General features: G+C 40.2%; 1 protein-coding gene across 2 annotated transcripts in view; it reads right to left on the bottom strand.

Moving 5' to 3' along the window:
• The window catches only part of PLCB1 (phospholipase C beta 1), a 367,047-nt gene that overhangs the window by 120,145 nt on the left and 226,853 nt on the right, over nt 1–20,049 (bottom strand). For both annotated transcript variants that reach the window (XM_065833460.2, XM_065833461.2), the window contains exon 10: nt 603–749. In XM_065833460.2, the coding sequence (XP_065689532.1) occupies nt 603–749 (147 nt within the window). The remainder of the gene's footprint in view (nt 1–602; nt 750–20,049) is intronic.

Genomic DNA, 20,049 nt, shown 5'->3' with positions numbered 1-20,049 from the left:
CAAAGCATATTTCATAGAGCTCAACAAACCATCAGCTTTGATGTTTGGGGGCAAATTTATTAGCTACAGAGATTTTTCCTGTATTCTGCTTTGCGTTAATATTTGGGTATCCTTGGTTGTCACAAAAACTACATTGTTCCCTCTCCTCCCCAAATAAGGATCTTAATCTGGAATCCTGTCTAAGTTGGGAGAAACTTTCCAAGGACTTCATTGAGCTTCAGACCAGACCTTATCTGAACAAGGCAACTGCTGCTCAGCTGTTAATAAAGACTATTTGACGTACGCGTGTAGCAGCTTGAACAATCCAGTGCTACCCATGCATCCCTAAAGATTAAGCTCCATATACAATGGTTTGGGTTGGAAGGGACCTGGGCAGGGACACCTTCCACTAGCCCAGGTTCCTCAAAGCTCCATCCAATCTGTTCTTGAACATTCACAGGGAAGTGGCATCCACAACTTCTCTGGGCAGCCTGTTCAGTGCCTCAGAACCCTCGTGGTAAAGAATCATTTGCTGCTGATGCTTTCAGTACATTTTATAGTATCACTGCAAATATGCTAGGAATTTTTGCAAGGTAAGAAATCAGATCTCTCCAACACTGTACCTGTGAGGTAGGTGTTGTGCGAGGAGTTGATGAAATAGTGTGACAGTGGCTGCGACATATCTTCATTTAAATCCAGTTTCTCAGGTGGAACAACGCCGTTCTCTTCTCCGCTCAGATATCGCATAAATCCATCCACTGATATCTGTCCTGAGAGAAACACAGATCCAGGGAAACCACCAGTTAATTTCGACTACAGGTTTTGTGACATACAAATGCTATGTTCAATATACACTTACACAAGGTGTATGTGAAAAAGCATATAATAATCAGACTGGCCTTCATCTAGGTATTCATATATTTTTTTGGTTACTACTACGTCATTTTTCAGCCATATAAGTTGCAGGTAATACACATCCCTTTACATGTACCAAAGATAAATAATTTCATGGTAAGTGCCTACAGACAATCAAGGGTACAGAGGAATCAGTGTTACAGACAAAATAAACTGAAGCCAATCACAGAAAGAGGTTTTCTAGAGAAAAAAAGAAAGCATGTTTTCCAGAAGAAACCAACAAACCAGCAGAGAGCCACACAAAGAACAGGGAACTTTGACCTCTTTTGAATACAATTCTGTGTGTGTATATGAATGCAACAAGCTGCAAAGTAAACTAAATTAACCACCTCTCAAGTGGGAACTAAGCTTTGCTTTGTAATTCTTGTATTTGTCTTTCAATTCATATCTCACTGGAGTGCCAGCATAAATGATCATTTTATATGCTGCTGGCATATTAGAAAGCCGAGTCTTATCCTCAGCTTCAATATCACCACTGATCTCAGTGGAGCTGTGCTTATTAGGTCAGAATGAATTCCTCTGTTGAGCCTTTTGCATGAAGTTGATTTTAGGGTGTCTATTTGTAGATTTAGACTAAAAAAACCCCAAAACATATCCAGTAGTGTCTATATGATGATTAATGTTTAAGCAAACAAATTTGATTCATTTTTCTTTGCCTGATATTTTTGTTATTTTGTCTAGATTTCATCTATAGATTTACTCAACCACAAAGCTTTAGTTAATTCAGTTACTGCTTACAGTAAAACAGATTTCCTGTATCTCTGAAGAATCTGGAACAAGCTGCATGTCTGGTAACTCCGAACAATGAGAATTTCTTACCTCTTGTCCCCAAACCAAAATATTCTATTGGAAAAGAAAAACTTAGTTGCCTGACTATGGTATTGAAAAGAGGAAGACTTCAGCTCTAATCCTAACTCTGCTACTCTCTCTTTTTAGGGTCAAGCCCTTTTTATGCCAAAACATATAAACTCACACACATTTTTCTAGTATGTGAAAAAGTAATGGGCAACTCTGCATCATTTTTGCAAAGGTTTTAACCACATGATGCAAATATAGCATGTAAAGCAATTCCTTAAAATCTGTGCTTGGACCCTGGGATTTGGCTCTTGATCGAAGAGGAAAAGATCTAAGTCTTAAGTTCAGATGCCTCATTTTCATAACAACCCAAGATGGTGGCACTAAATGAACCTATTCATATGGCAAGCAATGTAGTGACAATACAGAGCAATGCAATTATCATTCATTCTTATGATAACAATTGTAAGATAGTTGAAAGGAAAAACATCAAGTCCATCCACTATTTTAAGACTGTACTCTGAGCGCAATCTTGTCAGATGCCACAGCTGCTTTGTTATAGCGTAATCAGTCACCCACAGACAGAGTCCTGTGTACTTTCCTTTTCAAAAAAAAAAAAGAGAAAAAAAGGAAAAAAAAAAAAGATGGAGAAAATCAGGGCAAAAACCACTGAGGTTTTAATGAAACTAAAGTTTTATGAACAACTTATCTGCTGCATGAATCTACCAGAGAGGCATTACCAATGTAAACAGTACCAGGAGCTACCACGGAGCTAGCTTGAGCTAAAATCCACTTAAGAGAAACAACCTCCACCAAGTTTTCTGGGATACAGATATGATCTGTGGTGTACATTCAGAGCACATGAGCGGCAGCGCACAGGAAAACTGTGTAAGATCTGAATGGGATGGTTGCTACAGCTAAGCCGTGTCCCATGACAGTGATGTGATAGCTCATCCGGAGTCAGCTTCAGTATCTCCATGTTGGTTTGAATGAGTACTTTTCAGTCAGACTAGGAGGCTTAGTTGCTTTGTCATCCCTGCTTCAGATTAAAATGAAATATACTGGTTTTCATACATCCAATTCCTCAATGAACTGTGGCATCATAATCACACTGTGTTCAGAAAGATGGGTTTCCGTTTTGTTGTACGGATAACTCACGTTAATTCACAGAGATGCAGTATGCAAGCATCTCAAAGCGATCTCTGTGTTTAACACTCAGAGTATACCTGAAAAACAGGGTCCTTGAGGTCCTTGTTTTTCAGATGGAGACCTGGAGTTAAAGATAAATTAAGTCACTGGATGACACCTCATGGAAAACCTGTGGGTTAAGCTGGGAGCTGAACCACAGAATCTCTGAGAGGCTGTTTGGGTGAACGTGGAACACCTTTGGGATAAAAGGGAGTACGGCAGAGGCCTCACTCCCTCCATCTCTCTACTTGGTGGATCATTCTGCGCCTTTGCTCCCTTCCACACTGAAGCAGGACAAGGTCTGCAGGGTGGTCCTTCTGTGTATTGCCGCTGGTATTAACACAAATCACAGCAAGTATTATTCACATGCATAATTACAGAGTTTCGGAGTTACACAGTTAGCTGAGCCTATGGCTGTAGAATGCTATTTTCCTCATCATAATTAAGCAGTCAGCATTTCAGAAAGTGAAGCAATTTGCAAGTTCAATTACAAATGATATTGCACCAGTGAGAGTTTGATTGTGGAACAGAGATGGCAGATGTCAAAGGGACTTTGTATCCTGGATATTAAAGAGTACACTGTTTGTGACCAGTGCCAATGACATTCTGAGGCCAACTGCAGTGAGGACGATCCGCAGTGGACACTCATCCAAAATTAAATGGCCTCGATTTATCGGTAAGATTTGTTCTCTGTTTTCTTAAGCATATTACAAACTTACTGCAGACGTTGCCAAGAAAAAGAAAAAAAAATTGTCATCAGTTCTTTCCATTAAAGTTGTCACCTTTTATCTTCAGATATATATTAGGAAGATTTAATGATATGATTAGATATAAAAAGTTGGGGGGAAAAGAAACACAGCAGGCAATGACAGAGGGACAAGACAGATTCACTTATTTTTTCTTGCACATAATTTCCTTAAAATCATCTGAACCCTCAGTCTTTGATGAAACTTTCAGAATGATCCGTGTGCTTTCTATACTTAAAATCATGGAGTTAACTGGCTTGTCTTTTTCAGTCACTATTGCTGTGTTAAATCTGATGGGATGCCACTTCTTAGGACAGAGGCAGATCCAAAGCTCACTAGTGTTTGTTGAAACCTTCAATAACATTTGGTCCAAGACCTTACTAAATAATCCTAAGTGCAACGCAAAGAAAGACAAGACTCCAGATGACTCTATTTTAGCTATGTTGGCAAAGTCAGATCGAGAAGAGCAAACACAGATGTAACCATAACAGCAGCTATGTCAACAGCTCCAGCACTGAGGGACGATGTTTCCTCTGTGGGGTCTGGAGTTTACCAGCACAAGAAACGTATTTTTGTCCCCCTTCAAGTGTATCTAATTTACCTGATTAATTAGAATTTCCCTATGGGGTCACTCCATAGTGCTTTATTAAAACACTTAAACAGCACAAACATTAAAAAGCCTGCTTTTTCCTGTGGTGTGTGGTCTATTTAAACATCTGACACTTACCTCCCTCCCACAGTGCCACTAGAACACCTCCTGCTACACAGGGCAACGGCTGCCCAGGGGCCTCTTCCTCTCCCCTCAGGTTTGCAGGGCCATTTTTCACACTTTTCCCCTCATTTCTTGCAGCATTTCACCAGTTCTGAAAGCCGGTTCCCTCCAGGTGCCGCCAGTGCGGCTGAGGTACTGCTGGAACCGGCCAGAACCGGCTCAGGGCAGTTCCGGCCGCTCCTCACAGAAGCCTCACAGAAGCCCCACAGCCCCAAACAGCCAGTTCAATGTGCAAGAGAAAATAAAAGATATTCTAATCAATCGTTCTGTTTTCATCTTAATGCAAATCTGCTTCTGCTCACAGGCCGAGTGCTGTCTCAGCACTTCCCGCCAAGAAGTGGCCACATAATGTGCCACAGCTGGGGGATTCACCAAGTTTGTTGAAACCACCCAGCTCCTACACAGAGCGGGAAAAGCTCAGATGTCGTGTTTGATGATTAACATGGGTATTTTGTTTCTTCTCTGGACTTGCTAGACTGAAGAAATTCATGATGAATGTCAGCTGCAGGATATTTGATTGTCAAAGTACACGTAAGAGAGTGGCTAAAGTTGTGCAAGCTAAATAATTAACAGATCAACTTAACGTTTTCGTTGTGCAATGGAACAGGTCTGTAAAATAAAAGAGCAAGTACTAAGGAGAAATACAAAAGCATCCAATGTTTTCTTAATCACAGACATTCCCAATACTTCAGAATTATAAATGTGTAGCTGAACACTTGTCTATAAATTATAAATTACACATAATATAAACCTTTATGTAATTCTAAAAACGTATCTGAATTTAAAAACTTACGTGAGCTAGAGGCACTGTAAAGTCTGAAAAAGCCTTTACATGCCTCTCTCCATGTTTATACATCTACATACCTTCCAAAATCCTTTCTCCAAACACAAAGGAAGCTTCTAAAAGAAAGGGACCTCGACTCCTCCAGGTCTTTTGAACATTTTACCTGTTTCTAGGTATGAAACACATGGCAAACCCTCACAGGATCACCTGCTTGCCCATGCAAACTCGTATTTACACTATGAAGTTCCCATGTTTCACAAAACAGATCTAGCCCAACTCAGACCCATTCGAATCCAGTTCTGGCTCTGTGTTACTTCTCTGCACTGTGGGTTTAAGCTTTGCTTTATGTGCAGATGCAAACAGCCCTTTTGCAGCACGCCTGCAATCCCCTTCTCCCTTTTTGATTTGGAAGTGACAGTCAAGTGAAGTCAACCAATTCTGATTTCTTTTTTTTCCCTAAAATTTGGTAGGAAGGAGAAATAATTTCCTACTAGGAATAACTTCCTACGAGCTGTGATTAGCTTAATTTCATGAAACGTGTGAAGTGTTTGTGCAGCAGTTTGATCTTTGTCTGCATCCCTGACTTCATTTGATTGCTACAAAATAGTTACAAGGGAAAGAAGGAAAAAAAAATAGAAGTGGCGAGTTCTGAGTATTTCACAGTATTTCCTTATTAGCTACAGCTACATGATCCCATACCTTTTGAGATCTATTACATGGGACCAAAGACAAATGTTCCTGGATGGCAGTTTAAAGTGCATAAAAATGTAACTGTAACTTTGCCTGTTAGAAACAGGGCTTCTTTGTGGTCAACATTTCTCAGGTCTGGAAGACAACAGAAGCTGCTTTTGTCATCCCAAATTCTTTTAATTGGAAGCTGTCTTCAGGCAGGTGGCATTGTGTTGGCAAAGGACCTACTGAAAACTCACCAGACCTATGGGGTAATGAAGTGAATCCTCTCTTCTATGGTTCTTGGATATGGTCAACATTCATCAATCAAAATGTTTTCTTCTGTAGTGTATGAGATTTGAAATCTTCCCATTCCTGGGAGACGCTCTTCACAAATTTGCCATGAAACAGGAATTTCAGCCAGTGAGTTCAACTGGTTGATAGGACAGACTGTACTTTGCGAATGTACTTCTCAGAGGCTCCCCTATTTCACGACTTACTGTGCTGGGACAGGCTCTTCATAATCCTCTTGGACTACATCTGGAGAACCTAGCATATTTTTTACAAGAAGCAGGGTGTGTGACAGTCCTTGTGCAGGGCTGGGGCACTACGCAGTTTCCTGTGCAAGCACAGACACAGATAACAGCCTCATGTAAAACTGTTCTCATGTAGTTTCCAGGGCTGGCATAAGCAAAGGTTGCTTTGGGCACAACAATCCTTCTCCTGATGCTTAATGAGACACAAGTAACTCAACAAGTTCCTGCTTCCCCAGCCTCTCCAGCGTTCTGGATGTGGGAATGCTCGTGGGTCCCTGGGAGCTTGCCAGCTCTTCAGCTTGAGAATGCAAACAAACCCCTGCTCGCTCAACACCTGCAGCACTGTGCCAAGCACAGGGTAAGAGACAGGAGGGTTCAAAGTAGGGCTGAGCTGCTAAAAGAAGCTTCACTGCCCTTGGCAGAGGCCCAGGATAAGGTCAAAACACCAGCAGTGCAGTAGTTTGGAGGAAATATAAAAGTACAGCTAAACCTGCAAACTTCTCAACCCAACTGTTAGATCTAAATGCCAGTCTCCTTATTTCAGCAGATAAGTTGCATGTGCAGCTACTTGACTCCTACTTGATTTTCCCCAGCTCTGCTCAGCCACCTTCCAGTCCTTTCGGCAAAGTCTTGGGACAGAGTAGGACACAAAATAATAGACACAAAACTGACAGCAGGAAAGACCACTTATCTGCCCACTCTTCTTAACACTTCAATCTTGCAACTTTAACATCACCTTGAAATTCATGGATGTTTTGTAAGACAATTAAAATGTGCATTTGCTTATAAGCAGTCGACAGCTTTGTCTGCATGATCTTAAACACTTCTTTCCATATATTTGCAAACTTAGTAGAGCTCTCCATTTGTTTAAGCCCATGTTGTTATCCATTCAGTTATAATGCAACTGGAAGGCACAATTGTGCCAAGAGATATTATTAAAGTAAAAAAGAACACAAACAAACAAAAAAGGAAGAGACAATTAATTGGCACCTCATATCTCCCAGCCAGCAACACAGAATTACATTAGTATTTTGTCTGACAGAGAAATCAGGTCTATTCCAATGCAATCTGTAACATTAATCACATTCACTGTAATCCCACACAACTGAGCAGTCCTCTCAACTTGAAGATTAAAATCCTCCAAGTAAAGCAGATATTTTATAATCCTGCAAGAGATTTGTACAATATGCCCCACGGGAATTCTATTTCACAAACCAGCACTGCAATTTACAGCTCATTAGGTATTAACATTTTCATGCACGGTGTAGAGTAGGATGCACATACCCCCCGGTGTGTCTCTTGACAGTGGGCACATGTTAGCTACTCCATGCTTTCTAGCTTTGCGAGCCAGCAGAGAAGCTCACAAGGACGAATTTACATAAGATTCACACTGTGTGGGACACGATGTGCTGGAGCCACTCTGATAACACTCGCAGCATTTGCATCCGAGGGATTTTGGAGGTGATGCTGAAACCTGCTTGGCATTCCAGACACACGTGCTATTACTATACTGCTATGGTGTAACTTCAATTTCTATCTGTATTCAGCTCTGAACTAGGGCAAGGAGAGGACCACATCATCCAAGGAACATCCTCTTCATAGCAAAGTCATCACAAGGAGAGAATATAGTGCTAGGGCAGCCCAGACTGAAAATGCCACAACCCCATAATTGTGCTACTGGACTTTACCCCAGGAATGTCAGTGCTGCTCTATTTTATAAAAAAACACTGGGGACAGAAAAGACTTTCAAGCCCCAGGTCAAGATCTGGAGATACTTCAAAATATCTATGTACCAACCATCATTACCCACCACAAGCAGAAGCAGTCAGAAGCTCCTCTGTTTTACCAATTTTCGCAATGATCAGCAAGGGAAAAAATTCATACTAGTCAGTTTTAACAAATTAATCAGTAGAGGAAGTGCAATACATCTGAAGTGCTGTGTCTGAATATTGGTGAAGCATTTAATAGAGTTTCCAAATTCACATTTTTCCTTATTGGAAAAACTAATCTGCAGAAAGCACAGATAGAAATAAACTGAGGTCAGACTAGAAGATGAGGGTTTCTTTGAATTTGAAAGCCGAACTACACGAAAGAAGCCCAGAGGCTGTCACACTGATCAGCAGTAGGTCTGGTTTCATACAGTCTTTAATAATCTGAAAAGGCAGAATCAACAACACAAGGTTTAGAGAACAGACAGTTCTCTGAGACCTGTTAACAAAACAAGACGGTAAAGCTGTAATGAACCAGGTAAATGGGACGGAAATCAAATGAGAACACACAAATAATAATTCAAGCTAGGCAGCTAATGATTCAAGCAAAGAGAAGTCCAAATACAGAGCTGAATTGGGAAGAAGATGCCTAGAAAATCATCATCATGAAAAGCAGATGAGATGCAGAGAACAGCAATGCATCCACCTGGAGCTGCACCAAAAAGGGGGGTTGGAAAAAATGTAATTGATTGACAGGACATTCCAGTCATTGATGAAAGAGGTAAAAATTCACGGTCTCAAATGTATTAACATACGTGTCCATAACTGAATCTAACCACACAGGCAATCCTACAGGCTTAACAGACATAAGTTAACCTTAACTATTGACAACATAAAGGATCTTAATGGGATCACTGACACTGCTCCCAGTCCCATGACTCTAGTTTTTTACTTCTTTATATCAGAAACGTGCCTGTATACAGAAGATTTAGAGAAGCGTGATGAATAATAACGTATGTCACCATATATGCCAAAACAAAAAAGATCAAACATGTAAAGCTGGTGTGGCAATAATATGACAGTCAACAAGTGTTTTAAGTGTAAACGATAAGGAATAACAGTTACAGTGGCCAAAGGCAGAAGGGGGTCACGAGATCCGAGGAAGCAATGGAAAATTTGGGGTGAGTGTCTGAATAACCTTGGCAGTGCTACAACTAATTGCACTAGGAAACAGTCTTGAAGAGGATTTATTGGTTGTTTCGTTGCTTAAATCCTTCACAATCAAACCATGAGAATATCCTATTGTGTTCAAATCTCATTCTAGATTTCAAAACCTAAAGGAGAACACAATGGGTCCAATTCTGGCCTCAGTTATACTTGCTCAACTACTTTCTGTAATTAGACAGTTACCTGGCCACAAACCAATACAAGTGTTCTTTGGCAACATGTTCTTGAAAATGAAACAGAAAACTTACTCAATAAGACAAGAACAGAGCAAGAATCATTGCTCTACCCTTGAATGGGTGTATTGTAATAGGGCACAGGGAAAGCTGAATATAAACAAACAGAATGGGAACTTGCATGCAATATCAAAAATAAATGCTTATGGGATGACAAGCAGTCAGAGAGGGGAAACATGGGAAGGTAAACATGTTGTGCTTAAGTAGCGTACATAAAAGAGCTTCCTCAGTATCAGTTAATCCATGCAGAAATATCACATGCCCAAGGACACCAAGATCCAGAGTATTTTGCAGAGTAAGCATCATCAACCAAGTAAAGCAGAATTCAGTATGTCTGAATCAGAAATGCTTGTCATTCTAATGAAGCTATCAGAACCATTTTAGCATTTGTACAAGTGCACAGAGAAAACTAACATTAGATACTTTTATATTTTTTTTTTGAAGGAAAATGATTGTAAATGGAAAGTCACTTTTCTGAATGGGTTGCACAAGAGGTACTGCAGCTCAAAACACTTAGTTCACATTAGGGAGGAAATATTTTCTATACACTTCTGGGCAAGCCATGCCAAATAGCAAACCTCCTCTTCTTATGCTAAAGAGTATTTTCAATCAGAATCAAAACTTTGGGAGCGTTTCAAGAACACTGCCGTCTCTAAAGGCAAAGGAAGATGGAGTGTCACCTCAGAAGAAACAAAAGTTCCCAAACCTCACTTGTGTCTGTTGGCATGAGCCATCCATTTTAACAAGATCTTAAAGTCATTGTGCAATGTTGAGCATGCTATTTATTTTAAGTCGTAGCTTTTTTCAGTCCTTTTCAAACACCCAAGAAAGAAGAGCTCTAACCCAAAGGGGCCATGGCCTATGAAATGTAAGTATTTTTCTCTAGTAGTGCTAGAAAACAACAGAACACACACAGGCAGGGAAGATTTTAGACACTCAACATTTTATCTTCCTCAAAATGTAAATGCTATAAACAATTATTTTAATGGGTATTGATCATCTAAATCTCCACAGCAGCTTTAAAAACCTCTGCTGTACCAAAGCACAGCCACAGTTCTGAGATTCTGGTAAGCTGAGGTGTTAAGGACAACGACTGTTGGAACCTGTTATACTGCAAAACAGTGGTTTATTAATTTCAAATTCTATGTGTGTATATATATATCTATATATATACACACACACACATATATATAGCATATGCCTATCACGGCTAAGAAACGCACAAATATCCAACATCTTAAATCAAGCACGCCTGTGTTATAGTTCACATTTAACCAGATACCTGTATGTAGCATCAAGCAGTTTCTTACTGGTTTTCATCCTCTCTTTTCAGTCAGATATCTCCTTCTTTAAACCAAAGCAGTTTCTAAGACATTAGCAGACATATAGATATACACATAGCTGAATATTTAGTAATTTTTAAGGACTAGGGGAAAAATCCCACTTCGGTGTACATAACGGAGCAATCTCTCCTAAGTCTCAAGACTAAAGCAGGGTGATCAGCATCATCTCCAAGTTGGACTGTGAGGAAATGCTATATCTAAAGTTAGTTAGAAAACCACATGGGACTGCAGCTTATTCCTTGGCAGGCATTTACTTTTCTGCTTTTTTGTTCCCTTTCCAAATTCAATTTTGCTTAAAAGTGCTGGCCTGGTTTGTGCGGTCTTTACATTAGCAAGTCTCAGCTACTGTCTTCCAAATTCTCATCCAAGAGTGGGGCTTTGGCTATTAAACCCCACAACAGATCTTGATAATTTCAGCTGACGTTGCAAGATAAAGCAGAGCAACACAGCAAAGGAAAAGACATTCTTGTAGTGTCAAAGAACCCTGTCTTTAAGACCCACTTCCGCACCGTAGCTACTGCCTACATGCCAACACATCTGCTGCTCTGGACTTCAGCTGAGGCCTGGAGCACCATCCAGGAGAAGATGTTAATGGCCCTTGCACCTAGGCACGACTCGTTCATTACATTTGGACAAATTAAGCAAAGGTAAACACAGTGAGCTACACTCAGGACTCCCAGCAGATGTCTTAAGCTTGGTATTTCTCAACACTTTGAGCCCAAACCACAACCATCTACAAAAACTACTGTGGACAGTCTGTGGGCTCACAGGGTTTTACCGACACAAGTAGCTAGAGCTGCTCTTGGCTTTTCAGTGCAGATGTAGTACAAAATTGTTTCTGACAGGATATCCCTTACAGGATATGAGATGACAGATAGTTTAGATCCAATTAAATCTATAAGACCACTACAAAACCACCTTCATACACGTTCCTAGCTAGCAGCAGAATGAGCGCTTCACGACATGGCAGATTTCTAAGATAAGCAGACAACTAGATAAGTGGAAAGATTTAAAATCAGACAGATAAAAATACCATTAATCCCAGCAGTACTACAGTTATTTCTGACAGACTTGAAAGAGGGCCACTACTGGAATATGTCACTGCCTTCCCAAACCTCTGAGAAACACGCTCTGTAGAATGTCTCGGCGTGATCCCACAGGATTTAATAATGTTAAATGCTGGCTTACTTCCAATTGCTAAGTTGCATTAAAAGACATCTAAAAACACATACTTTTTTCCTCCTAAGTGATACTTCTCTACACGAGCTATTAATGCACTTGCCAGAAAGACTGTTCTGCAGTATAATGGGAAGAGATAAGTGTGAGCATGCTACAGGTGGGAAAAAAAGCCTAGGAAAAGACTACATTGTGGCTAAAATTCTTACTTCCATAAACTCGTCCAGTTGAAGAAGAGACAAATATTCAAGAGAAGTGGAAAAGAAAAAAAAGGCATGGCTCTGCAAAGACAGCCTCAATAAACTAAAAAGAAATGACTTCAATCCCTTTAAAGGGACTTGCTTGTCTGCTCTTTAAACTTGGTCCTGCAGCTGCAGGCACTGCATTATACAATCCCTTCCATAAACAAATTGAGCTCTATCTTCAAAACAATTGCTTTTTTTGACCTCTTTACTACCTCTGGCAGGCTGTGCCAGAACCATATTGTTAGGAAACCTCTCTTAATTTGCAGACTAAATTTATTCAAGGCCACTTGATACCTCTGTGTTCTTCTGCCAACATTGTCCTTTAGCTTACCACTTCTTTCTGCCTCCCCAGCATTTAACCCTGAGGTATTTATAGGCAACAGTCATATTCCAGTTAAAGGATATTGTTAGAATAGATGATTCTACAGGGAACTTCCTCATATGGTCCTTGTATCATAGTAGTGGACATACCCCAAACTCTGTTAACAGCCCTGTCATGAGAGATACCACCCATTCTGAAAGATTCACAGATCATTGCTGGCTCCTCAAGGCAGAGACTGACTCTCTTTTTAGTCGAGTCGACCCAAAACCAACATGGCACATGAAAGGGGATGTCAACAGGCTCATTTGTGGCAGGAAAATTGCACTCTTCTGCCACCGGTTCTAGGTGTCACCCACTGGATCACGCAGCGTCAGTCCTGGCGCCCTCACGGGCCCTTTGCAGCTGCAAAGCACCGCGTTTGTAGCAGTCGTAGTGAAGAGGCAAACCCCACAATGTTTATTCAAAGTTTATCTACATTTGTTTCCTTCAGCCCTCGAGTCCATGCTGCTTTGTTTTCAGAAGAAAACTTTATCTGATATTCATCTTCAAATAATAAATCCTGCTGCTAAAATTGAATACCTCCTGGTGTTCCATAGAAGAGGCAGTAAAACAACAACAAGCACAAAGAAGCCGTTTTAGAGTAAGTTTTCTAATTATGGGGTCTGATAGTCTGAGGTTGAGTCCAACACAATACAGGCAGCAGCAGCAAAATGTTCCTCTACAAGCCTTGAAATGCAGTACTGATGTAAGATTCTACTTATTCCTAAGCAAAAGCTCCATCTGAAGGGAATGATGTGACTCTAGGTATACTCTGAAACCTCTTCTGAGGTTCCTGATGAATACAGATTGTCACAATTACTTTATGTTCTGCAGATACAAACTCCACAATAGGTCTGCCTGTTTTACATTCAGCACAGTTTCACTGATACCAGTGCAGCTATTCCTGGTGCCAGACATCAGTCCCGAAACACAGCTCTGCAAAGCTCGTGCCTCTTTCAAAGTACCCGTATTATACACAGAAGATTAGGAAACTTGCCCTCCCTGGAACTCCAAACATATTTTTGATGAATGCCATCATTAATTCCAGTGCCAACAGCAAAGACTGTGTGCATAAGCACATGGGTCTCCGACCCAAGCCAGGTCCTACGCTTTTAAAATACAACCAAAGAATAAAAGGTAAAAGCTTTTGGTTTTTACTAAGCCAAATACTAGCGTCTTGGTTCACTGTTGCAAAATCCATTCTTACCAGTTCACATCACTGTTTCATTTTGTGTTGTCAAGTTGTTACGGTTAAGTTAGAAAGACAAAACACTTTACCTGCAAAGTAGATGCAAAAAAACCCATCACTGAGGATTTTCCATTCTAAAAGACTTTTACAGCATTTAGCCTTATACTTGAGATGCGATCTTCCAAACTACTGTAAGATCCAAAATGAATTTTACAGCTTCCCTAGTAACTAGAAATCAAGCAACTAATATACAATGCATTATAGAAATTTATTTTGCAAGTTCATTTTGACAAGTATAGTTTCCATTAACTTATTTATGGTGACACATTATTCATACTAACATTTGTTGCATATATATATATATATATATATTTAAAAATAATTTTTAACAAGGTTCTTCTGGCAAGTTACGTAACTTAGCACTTGTTGCTGACAGCATGGGATAGGCTACAACTTTTGTGTGGCATATAAAATTTAAAGAGTAATAAATTGTGCCTGGAATCTATTGTTATGTCATCACTTGGGAACGAGAAACAACCCTGAGAGTTCTTCTCTTGTACAACTGGAATGCTGGAAAGCACTGAAAAATCCCAATGTCAATGGGTTTTTTGGTAAGTATTCTTTATTTCCAACGTTACAGTTAGGAGGCTGAAGGATTTCAACCATTTTGTATCACTTCCTACAAACATTTCAGTGCCAGAAAACTCCATCATTTCACTGCATGGTTTATACATCAGAATTTATGCTTTAAATATTATGAAGTATGTCTTAGAAGTGTAGCCACGGTTGCACGGTACTTGTTTTTGCCATTAAAGTCTGTTGCCTAGGAAATGACCCCCCTTCTGCCATCAAAAGACTCCAATGTGTAATTATTCTTAAGCAGTTACTAAAAGGTGAATTTAATGTTGTGGGATTAAAATGTTTAAAGTGTATTGATGTTTGAGGAAGGAAAAACACATTTGTGCTGAAGTGAATACTGCCTGGTGTTAAGGCTGCCATGAGAAAAGCATCTAGTAAATACTGTATAAAATTAAATATATCTTAATCTAATGTTAATTGCTTCATTTATTACCTAAGAAAAACCCAGCACAACAACTACCAATAAATGTGCACTAGCAAAACAGAATTAATACTGGAATTCAAAGCGCGTCCTAGAACCAGCACCCCTAACACCCTTCTAAATACTTGTCTAATTTAACCTGCCAGACAGGATTTCCAAATAGGTAGAGCTGAGAAAATCTGGAGAAGAAACACTGTGAAATGTTAAGAGCAAAGCTCTTTTCTTCTGTGCAGATCTAAAGGTTTGGCCCTTTAAAATTAAATAGGCAGAGATATTATTTAAACAAACATATACTTCAGAGAAAAAAACCCAACATCTTTATGCCATTACTTATCTCAAAGATGCCTTCTAGTAAGTACAACCTGGTGTACAGATCCTTTGGCCAGGAAAATCTCCAGAGCACTTCCAGACTCTCTTTTGAAAGCTTACACTACAGTCAAGACAATCTCTCTCAATAAAAACCACTCTAAAAATAATAACTAATAATAACCTAACCCTTGCCTTGCTCCCACCAACGAGGAACTTGGGAAGCGTATATTTTATTACTATAGCACGATTCCAGCCTTTTCAGGTCTCCTTTCCCTAACAGGCCTTTGTTTCATGTTCTTAATTGCTGGTGTGGTACATGGTATAGTTCTTCTTGCATGCTTAAAGAGACACAGGACGCCCCTAGAGCCAAGACTGTTAGTGGTTTTCCAAACACTTACTGATTTTAGAATGAAAGGTTAAAACTGAGACAATGGGATTTGAGCTCCCAAAGTTCTGAGGTCCTTCTGAACTTAGAAACTTTTAAAAATTCATTGCATTATTAAGCTGGGAAGAACAAGCGTGTTTTTTCCAGAATTTGCACCAAGTTTATAAGGTGAATTTCACATAATTCTAGAAACTAGGATTATTGTCCCTGGGGGTCTGGATGCTGCAAGCAGAGAGACCTGAAACTCAGCATCCACATCCCATCTCCCTTCCTTAACTTAAGATCCTGAACAACTTACTTTTATGCAAGCCTTCACAGAAATAAAAGCAAATAAGCAATTCCCAGTCAACCACTTGGCAACTAATATATTAATATGCATCCCATTATCAACCTCGTAACTTGAAAGGGAATAACATTTTAGCAGTTGTGCCAGCCACCCCATGCAAATGCTTTACAGCCTGAAAATTCCAAACTACAAGATGCTACTTAACCAGCCCTAACAGTCCCCCGGGATGGTTTTGCTGACAACAAGAGTCTGCTCAGCAGTACCAGGAACTTCCTTCTGCTTCCACCTGATAAGCAAACACGCTATACATAGCGCATTAATCTCCTTTGCTGTATGACACTACGCATTAATCACAACAGCCTGCTTCAACCACAGTAAAATAGTACTCCAGATGCTTAGCCTATGTAGATGTCAAGCCCGTGTATCTGCTGATGCTGCAGAAGCTCAATCGCATCCCAGCAATACAATAACCCACAATACGTTACCAACAAGCAGGAACACGGGCAGTCTTTTTATTCAAAACTCTACAACCTAAGGCCCTTATCAAGTAAGCAAACTGGTATTTGATTTTACCTGGTACCTGAAGAGCCGTGTTGAAAAAGTTTGAAATATTATGTACAATTCTTGCTTACTGTGTTCAAAATACTGTAATTTAGCTGCAACAGGTACAGAAAAAGGGTTATAATGGCCATCAGAGGAATGGAGAATTATGAGATGTCAACAGCATTTGGCTAGTGCTGTGAAGGTTGAGAGACAGCACAACCATTCTTTAGAAATTCATTTAATAAGGTATGAGAGAAGAATACATTAAAAGAGAATACTGTTGTACAGTGTGTGCACAGATTATGAATACAGTTCGATGAGAAAGAATAAGCAGATGCAATCATGAGATGAGTGAAGGTCTAGAACTACCCAAACAGACTAGTGGGAGCAAGGAGTCAGCTTCTCTATAACTATCCTCTCTTCCCACACCACCCCTAAAGTTAAGCATATGCTTTAGTGATTTACTGCATCGAGGCCAGGACATCCTGCATGTCGCAAACATGAAATCCTACTGCCACAGCATCAACGCTTTTACTCCTTGTGAAGTGCAAGTATTCAGTTTAAGTCTGCATCTTGATGCGTGCTAATGCACACAGGGAAAAAAACCCAAAACACTACACATATTTTGTCTAACTTTGTGAAAGATGATTAAAAATGTAGCACTTGTGGCCTTACAGAATATCTGAAAAATAAGGACATTTGCCACTAAGTTTGCCTCAGGCTTTTGTAAAACTAATTTTCTCTGGCAATTTTAATAAGGACTGTGCAGGCTTATCTCATGAGGATGCTGAACATGAATCCCTTTATTTCAGTGGGACACCTGAACATCAGATAGATTGTTTAATACAGAAATATAAAAATACTACAGAAATAAACATGAAAGTGAATAGACCTTCACGATTTATGTCTGTTTGTCCCTCACCTCTCTGCAACCTGATGTTACAATAATGAAACAAGATAACGAACGGAACCTGCCAGAAAGGCAGCTTGTGGAGACACCAACATACCTGCATGCAGGCAGGTGCATTAAACACACACACTGAGCAGGTGCAATGCTCAAACTCTAGAACAACCTGAGGAAAGCGATTTAACTGGCATGAAGACTGGCAATTCATATCACCTAATTCTTGTGAACAAGCCTCTAGAGTCTCTACCAACCAGAAAGTACTTCAAATCACTCATTACTCAAAAGAAGCAATTAATCACAATTTTTACATTTCTTTATGATATTTTCTTGTGTTCTGGACCCATATCTGTGGTTTACTTCAAAGGAGTAACTTCTCATTGCCAAGAAAGAACAAATACATACACCACGTTGCCAGCTATTCTGGCTTGCTTCTTGAACCAAAACTCTGCAAAACTGCTCCAAAAGTCCAATTATTTAACAGCATTGCCCTGGCACAACAGCGCTGAAGTCACCCTCAGGCCACCTGTAACTGCGTTATCCTGTTTATCATGTAAGTCTCCTACATCCTCACCTCTGCCTCATGTGTGTTTTCACACGACTCATCTCTTCCCCACACTGCTCTTCTATTTTTTGGTGTTCTCCATTAACCCTGTGGAATTGTTCAGCTGGAACGTTTTCCAGCTCAACTTTGAAACACAGGAGCATAAAGGAGCATGTGGACAAGGACCCAAAGCCCATCTATCTTCATGGAGCTGTTGGGTCCCCTTTTCTTTGAGAACTATGCTGGATGAAGGCTTCTGCTGCCTTCTTACCAATTGTAGCTGCTGGTTTGGGTGCCCTAAAGTTTCTATTTGATCTTGCTGACATTCTATTTCCATCTCTACCTCTCCACTGGCTTTGGTCCCTGGCAAATAAGGGACACAGGCAACGCCACCACAAGAAATGTAGCAGACAGCAGAAAGTCTGAGTGACAATCCCTTTCACAAAACACCGTATCAAAAGTTTAAATCATTATTTTGAATATGCACTGCTATATTTTGGTGACATTTTACAGACATGCAGTTTGTTTGCAATTATTCTGTGAGTGTGGGACTGAATGCACACCTACACTTCATTAAATATACAATGAACTGCACTCCCAACTCGGAGCAGATGTACAGAAAATATCATGTGCCCGTGTCATTCCTGATTAGCCAGTTCCTGTAATTTCAACACAGTAAGCTCGGGATTTGTGCTGGAGCCTGGTTAGCAGCTCAGCTGCCAGACAGGGCGCTATATATGAGGTGGCGTTTGCAGCACAGAGGTGGCCTAAAGGTTGTGCCAGCTCTGCCAGAATTTGCAGGACATCAGTGCATGAGTTTGAAGGGGCTGAAAAAAACCCCAAAACAACACAAGGGGAATTAACTGCCTACGACCTGCCTGTTAAAATCACCATTTTCTGTGAGAACTGATTCCGTAAGAGCAATATAAATCACAGTCAGGAGGAGAGGCACTTATGGAAGAGCTTGCAGCAGATGTGTGCACCAATGTAAAGTGGGGTAACCTGGAGGTGTCCCGCAAATCCTGTTCAGAGGGTGTTAGCAAACACCATAAAACACCCTCTTTCTGATGTTTGTTTCATGCTTCCTCCTTATCACCAGTCTGAAAGTGATTTCATTTTGACTTTGGTGTTCTGCTAGCACACCACCTTGTAATAAATCCTTTATTTGGTTTATATGAAGTGCCAATATTTGGGTAATAAGAATGATCTTTTGGGCACCAGACTTTCCAGTGGCTGATGTGAAACAAGGTAAGCACAGAGCAATATTCTAATATTTGCATGGATGAGAGAAGAGGTCACAATGTGTTTTCATCTGTTAATGCAAGTATTCTCACTGACGTCAAGAGACAGTTTGGGTACGCAGGACAAAGCAGCAGGATTTAACCCTCCATCAAAACCTCTGGAAACACTAAATTTGATTGGGCTAGAAAAATAAGAAGCCTTATGAGAAAAATTACAAGTTTTTGCCTTGAGACAAAGTTGATCGCGGCATCGAGAGCCACAGGTTTCCTTCAGGAAGACATCAAGGTCAGACGGTTTCCAGGGAGACAGGTGGGAGTCCCTTCAGTTAACCTCTAGGCTTTTGGAAAACGTGTCTTTGTGTTTCCTCTGGATCCGAAAGCTCTGGATCAAACCAGTTTTTTCATATTAGATCTGTTTTTCGGGACATTCCCATGCCCCTAAAATGTCTAAGGTATAAACACATTAAAAGCTGTGGTAATCATTAGGATATGGGGATTGGAATGGAATAGGATGAGACATTAATTCAGTGCTATTTTAAGACTTGTGGTGGTAGCTAAAATCTGCAGAGATTTGAGCAGGAGTTCTCTCACTGGCTTTGGCGAAATGCCCAGTTAAGCCCTGACATCACTTGAGATTTTCAAAAGGGAATTTTCTGTGATTATAGCACAAAACATACTCAGCTACTATCACATCTTACTTTGTGTACCGGTAAACAGTCGTCACGATAGTAAGTTTTCTGCTGAAGTCTGCACGCCAGAGCACTTTTTCTGAACTATCAGCTACACATACTGAAAACTAAATACTGAAACCGGCCCCATCCTTTCTAAATTGATCTCAACCAAATACATCTAAAAATGCACCACACGACGTCTCACAGGCTTGTACGATCCAAAAGCAGATAGTTGGAAA

Source organism: Patagioenas fasciata, chromosome 3 (genome assembly GCF_037038585.1).
Source record: "Patagioenas fasciata isolate bPatFas1 chromosome 3, bPatFas1.hap1, whole genome shotgun sequence".
In the NCBI taxonomy this organism is placed as follows: Eukaryota; Metazoa; Chordata; class Aves; order Columbiformes; family Columbidae; genus Patagioenas; species Patagioenas fasciata.
This window is presented reverse-complemented; position numbering and strand designations above follow the sequence as displayed.